Genomic DNA, 6,758 nt, shown 5'->3' with positions numbered 1-6,758 from the left:
GAGAGAGAGAGAGAGAGAGAGAGAGAGAGAGAGAGAGAGAGAGAGAGAGCACATAATGAAGCTGTGTGCTCGGCTCGGAGTGTGAAGGGCAGTAATTTAGTGATCAAGGACAGAGATTGATTTGTACTCGAGAGAGGAAGAAGAAGAAGAGAGAGAATCTTCAGCTTCATTCTCTGCAATAACAACGCCAGTTAGCCACTGAGGGACTAACAGCTCCAGTTTGACTCGTTTCTGGGATGTAACCTGTTAAATATAGAAATATGTTTCCACATTTATGATTTTAATATCTCATGTTTTTGAATTTCTAAGCGTATCTCTTTTATAGCGGTCATCACCAGACGGATCAACAATTTCTGATAAATGAATGAGTTTAAATATCTTAATAAGCTTTTCTTTCGTCCCGCGGAGCAGCTAATACGGTAATAGCTTCACTCGATTGAGCGGATCACACCGATTGTTTTACCGTAGACGGTTTGATGGAGACGACAAACGGACGAGAGAGACGACACAAAAACATGGACCGACTAAGAGGTTGAAAACATACAGAAGCTACTCTTTATGAAGACGATCTCATGTGGTCTCGACTCTTATTTCAAAATAAAAGTCCTGCTCCTCTATGGAAACAGAACCATGATGAGTAGAAGTAGAGAGAACTAGAACACGTCTTTAGTGCAGAACAACAATCTGGTTAAAGTGAACGCTTTATTAGAGGAGAGATTTATAATGAGAACATGAAAAAAACACATCATCGTATGAACCCCACAGTGAGACCCTCATCGTATGAACCCCACAGTGAGACCCTCATCGTATGAACCCCACAGTGAGACCCTCATCGTATGAACCCCACAGTGAGACCCTCATTGTATGAACCCCACAGTGAGACCCTCATTGTATGAACCCCACAGTGAGACCCTCATCGTATGAACCTCACAGTGAGACCCTCATCGTATGAACCCCACAGTGAGACCCTCATCGTATGAACCCCACAGTGAGACCCCCCTTAGCAGCGTACTGATGATTCTTGGTGGTCCTCCACTGGAGAGAGGAGACCACACACCACCTTCCCTCCTGTTCACCCTCAGCAGTTACAACAACTCCCAGGAATTGATTTCTTCTCCTCCTCTCTGTCTTGTTGAAGCATCCTCTTTGCAGTGTTTTTTTCTCCCACCGACCGTGTGTTTCACGGCGGTCCGCTGACAATCCACTGATTCAACTGACAGAAAATCGATCCAATCTCATCCAAGTTGGCGTTCTCTGGGCTCATATCTTGACATCTCTGCAGCCCGAGGAGCTGGAAGAACACAGGTTTGTCTGGTTCACACACACACACACACATTAAAATAAAATAAAAAGTACAGCATCTCCTTGTTTTGTGGAAGTTTTATCTGAGCATCAGAAACCCAGCAGAGGCCCACTGGGTATTTCTGTTAGAAGGTCTCATGAGTTGAATTTACACGTATCTGAAGGTTATTTTTGTAAAAAATATACTGTTAGATATAACATATAATAGACTTATACTACGTCTGACTATTTTAGGCAAGACAAGTTTGTATATTCTAGGAGAAAATTGCTATGAATTCTGGGTAAACTAGATGGATGCTCTGAGAGCGCAAACCTCCGCCAGGGTCGTACGTGGAAAATAACATGTTAATCTGCCCCGTGATTCACATCCAAGATGTTCCTTTATTGACAATTACCATGATATTTAAAAACTACATATTTATATCCTTTTAATGATACACATATTGTGTAATATGTTCATGTTGCGTCAAAAAACACGTGGAAAACGCCGGCCGTGCCGCTAATGTTGCGGCTAATTCCTGAAATCTCTCAGAGGTGCTTTAAGTTTTTATGTTTTACATGTTCAAAGTATTTCTTGTTCTTTTCTGCTGTGTTCTGCTCTAAATTACAGTGATCTATGTTGCATGTTCTATATGGTTTAATGATCTAAATTACAATGATCTATGTTGCATGTTCTATATGGTTTAATGATCTAAATTACAATGATCTATGTTGCATGTTCTATATGGTTTAATGATCTAAATTACAGTGATCTATGTTACATGTTCTATATGGTTTAATGATCTAAATTACAGTGATCTATGTTACATGTTCTATATGGTTTAATGATCTAAATTACAATGATCTATGTTGCATGTTCTATATCGTTTAATGATCTAAATTACAATGATCTATGTTGCATGTTCTATATCGTTTAATAATCTAAAATTAAGTGATCTATGTTGCATGTTCTATATGGTTTAATGCTCTAAAATTAAGTGATCTATGTTGCATGTTCTATATGGTTTAATGCTCTAAAATTAAGTGATCTATGTTGCATGTTCTATATAGTTTAATGCTCTAAATTACAGGGACCTATGTTGCATGTTCTATATAGTTTAATGCTCTAAATTACAGGGATCTATGTTGCATGTTCTATATGGTTTAATGCTCTATAATGAAGTGATCTATGTTGCATGTTCTATATGGTTTAATGCTCTATAATGAAGTGATCTATGTTGCATGTTCTATATAGTTTAATGCTCTAAATTAGAGTGATCTATGTTGCATGTTCTATATGGTTTAATGCTCTAAAATGAAGTGATATATGTTGTATGTTCTATATGGTTTAATGCTCTAAATTAAAGGGATCTATGTTGCATGTTCTATATGGTTTAATGCTCTAAATTACAGTGATCTATGTTGCATGTTCTATATGGTTTAATGCTCTAAATTACAGTGATCTATGTTGCATGTTCTATATAGTTTTCTGTGAAACTAAAGACAGTGTTTTATTTTAATAATCCTGAATCAAAGGTTGAGGTGTGTTGAACACCTGTTTAATATTTCAGTGGCGTGTTAGAGCACATAGGCTCCTAGGTTTAGTTTTTATCAAGTGACTTTGATCAACCGGGTGTGATTGTGCTTCCTGGTTAGTGCGCTAATGAGAGCAGCAATGTGCTTTGAGGACAGAGGACGGCTTTGATCCTCAGATAATTGTCCATCAAGTTGTTTTTTTGCACCTCGATCTGATCGTTCTTCAGATCCGTCACACGTCGGCTGACCGAGACTCTTCAAACAGGAACTCTGGGGCGTTTCAACACCAATCATTTCTAATAGTCGACAGTGTTGTTGCAAAAGCTCATTACTCATTAATTACTCAATCCTGCAACAAAAACAAAGAGTCGTTCTGTTCGGTATTTTCTCAGCTTATTATAGTCAACAATGGATCAAATATGCAGAGCTTCACAGACTCTTTGAGATGGTTTTGGTCTTATTTGCTTCTGCCAAAAAGGTGTATGTTGATGTTTGTCAGCAGATAACACAAACAACTGATAACAGGATTCACATGAAAGTTGGTGGAAGGGTGCAGCTCGGGTTAAGTAAGAACCCATAACATTCTGGAGCGGATCCGAACCACCGGGGGGCGGATACGTAAATTACGTTTTACTTTTGTTAACGTTGGACGATTTCAGCTGCATTCATGTGAGAAATCGTCTTCTTTTCTCTTCTTCTCTAGTGTGGAAGTTACGGCCACTAGATTAAACGTCTGATTAGAAAACAGACCCAACGGCACCGTCATGAACATCAAAACACAACCTCCCGACATCGCAGATAAAATATATAATTCAAAAAATGTATATTGTATTTTTTACTTTTCTCAGTAAACACTTATTGGTCTTATCTTTGGTTTCATACTCGAAGCACTTTGCACCGCACTACCCCGTATGAAAGGTGAAGTTCAAGAACTGAAACCGACGAGTCAATCACGACGAGTTAATCAACATAGATTATGATAATCAATTAATCATTTTAAGTCCTTTTTATTAATATAGTCCAATAAAACTAATTTCCTTTAAAAAGTTTTACAATTGTCACAACCTGGCTCCTAGGCTATGACAAATACGGCAAAGACACAACAGATGATGGTTATGTAAAGTATTTATTTTAACCAAATAAAGAAATAGTTAACTTTGTGAAGTGTGTCAGTCAGTAACATCAGTAATGTCAACATGAATGCGTGTGTGATAAAGTGTGTGTGTGTGTGTGTGTTGTCAGCAAAACCAAACATAACCGGCAGCAAATGGCAGAGATCACTCCCCGTATACCAGAGAGACAACCCGCGCCCAGAGCAACACTGGAGCAGCTTTATGCTCAAGGACCAGGTGCTCTGCATCAGTCAATCAGCCACCACTGCTGTTAGAGGCAGGGCCGTCACACAATCTACAACTTCATTCCTTTGACCTCGGTTCAGATAAAGAACCTTTAAATGGGGGAAAATCTATACAAATAGATAGTAAATATATATGAAGAATGGATGTTACTCCACATCTCAGCTAAAGAAAGCTCCATTATGCTGCATAAGTCATTTCCCCATCATGCTTTCCTTCTCTCAGTGAACAACATGGATCCCAAGAGGAGAGCAGAATATATTTAAATGTTCCTTTGCTGACATGTTGAGCATTTAAAGTCGTGAGAGTGAATCAGTGGATTTGGGGAGTAAACTCGTGGACAGTCACAGTTTGGATTTCTTAGTGCAGCTTTTGGAAATTCTGCCAAAATGAATTTTGTTGTGGGCCAAATTCCTGTTCTTTAAATGTACTTGGCGCTGAAGCAGATTGGTGTGAATATTGGCTCAAGTCATTGCTAAATTCTCTGCAGCATCGACCGCTTTAAGTTGAGCAGCTTTGGCAGACTTAATAAAGCCGAGTGTGTTCGTGTCTCTGCAGAAACGATCGATTTGTGGTCCAGTGCAGATAGTAGCTCAAACTAAAATGCCCAAACTATTATGACCGTCACCGTGAAGTGCTGGCAGCCATAACGCACGATGCCTGAGAATGCTATAGCTTGCATTTATGTGGGGAACCTCTGACATAAAATAAAGCCGGTGACCAGAGTGAAGAGAGAGAGAAAAGGAGCTCCTGTCTGCAGAAAATCAACCAGAAGAAGGATGAGCGTGAACAGACTCCTGTTTCTGCACCGTGATCTCTCTGCCGTGTGGTGGATGCAGCGGGATTATTATTAGTGAAGGCTGAGACAGGCGAGCACTGTGGGAGGATGGTGACGGGCAGCCAGAGCCAGAGAATGATAATTAATTAAGCCGTCACCACGGAAAAAAAGACGTGTTAAGAAAAGAAATCCCTCGAAAATGACTGAAAAACACTAACAAGTAATAACAGCAGAGCATTTCCTTCTATCTTTAACACCTTTCTTTTTTAAAGCAGATTATATAGCTGCTGTTGACGGACGACAACCATCAGTCCTCATTTTAAAAGGTCATCTAGATCTGCAAAAGCCTTAACTATAAAACATGACTCAGCACAAGAAGTGAAATGCCACCACTACTACAGAAAATGACATATAGACCGAACAAACACGTTCTTTAAGAATAGGTAAGACAATTAAAGACAACAGCAGATTTAAAATGATTATTGTGGGACTGTACTTCATCAACTTGCCGGAGTGAGTTCATAATACAACAGGCTGGACAGGAGGATTAGATTCAACACAGAATACCAAATAAAACCATTATGTAAAACACGCCTCAGCATCCCCAAAGCTGTGATACTAGGATGAGTGTGAGTACGTAGAGACTAATTCATTCATTAGAATAACAGATGTCGTCTTATGTGGGAAGCAAGCGACGACATGTCACCGAGGACCAGAGGTGGTGCTTCCATTAATTCTGTAATCTTGTCACATCTTTAGAGCGTATTAGCATAACAAGGAGTGGAGAACACTTAACGGCTCACTTTTTATTCTTCTTTTAAGAAATCTACTTAAAACTTACTCAAAGTTTTAATGGAGACAGAAATACTGTGAAATTATACTACACTCTTAGGGCTGTCAAACTCATGAGGACAAAAGGCCTGAGTTCAGAAAAAGTGCCGGTGACGTCAACTGTAGAACGCTTGTGTCATGTGTTAAAGCTGCATTCTCTCTAGTGTCCACCAGGGGGCGACTCCTCTGGTTGTATAGACGTCTATGAGAAAAGGGCTCTACTTCGGCTTAATGTCTGCAGCTTCATCAGCACTGATCGTCACCACACGAGCTGCTCCTCCTGCATCAGGACCGACCATCTCCACGTCTCCGCTTACAGCTGACTCGACTCAACGCGACCAGCATCCTCCGGTGAGCTGGTGAGTCAGGAACTAAAGACGTCCGGACGGAGCTCGGAGGGTTGTTAGGTTCATGTGAACATCGTACAGCTGACACTACCCACAAATCATGCTGGCAGTAAAAAAGGTACAATCTCCTCATTGTGTACGCATTAAATATGTATTGGGCCTTAAATGATTGTTCAGCACGTAGAGAACGTAAAGCATAATAGAGTCAGATGGATAAACCTGCTTGTGAATTAGATGAAATATAATAGAAACAAGAAATCTCTGTGAAGAAATGACAAAGGTATTTTCAGAGGACTTGTTTATATTCATTGAGTTAATTAAAGATCCTCACAGACGTAACAAATAACAGTTAATAATTGCTGATTGTTAATATATTATTATTCTTATATCCACTTAAGTTTTTACCGTCAAACAAGATGAAGATGTGACGCTCGAAAGACCGTCAACATCCAGAGAAGAAAAGAAAAACACGAGACGCTCATCGAGTAAACACAGCGTTCACAACTTCAATATGAAGTTATGTTCTTTCTACTCAATAATAATAATTGTATGCTCTGTAATGCTTCAGATGTCTTGTTTTGTCTCAAACTCAAAGACATTTAGTTTACAATGATGACGAGAGAGAGAGAG

General features: G+C 39.5%; 1 protein-coding gene across 2 annotated transcripts in view; it reads right to left on the bottom strand.

Moving 5' to 3' along the window:
• The window catches only part of mei4 (meiosis-specific, MEI4 homolog (S. cerevisiae)), a 30,117-nt gene that overhangs the window by 6,080 nt on the left and 17,279 nt on the right, over positions 1 to 6,758 (bottom strand). The window contains exon 5 of one of the 2 annotated variants that reach the window (XM_031865895.1): positions 1,148 to 1,291. The exons of the other annotated variant lie outside the window; for it this stretch is intronic. Coding sequence (XP_031721755.1) covers positions 1,181 to 1,291 — 111 coding nt within the window. The 3' untranslated portion in view covers positions 1,148 to 1,180. Of the gene's footprint in view, positions 1 to 1,147; positions 1,292 to 6,758 lie in introns of those variants that run through there. 2 annotated transcript variants of the gene reach the window in all.

Source organism: Anarrhichthys ocellatus, unplaced genomic scaffold (genome assembly GCF_004355925.1).
Source record: "Anarrhichthys ocellatus isolate YVR2014 unplaced genomic scaffold, GSC_Weel_1.0 scaffold34, whole genome shotgun sequence".
Lineage (NCBI taxonomy): Eukaryota > Metazoa > Chordata > Actinopteri > Perciformes > Anarhichadidae > Anarrhichthys > Anarrhichthys ocellatus.
The sequence above is the reverse complement of the archived record's forward strand: the minus strand, read 5'-3'. Positions and strand labels throughout refer to the sequence as shown.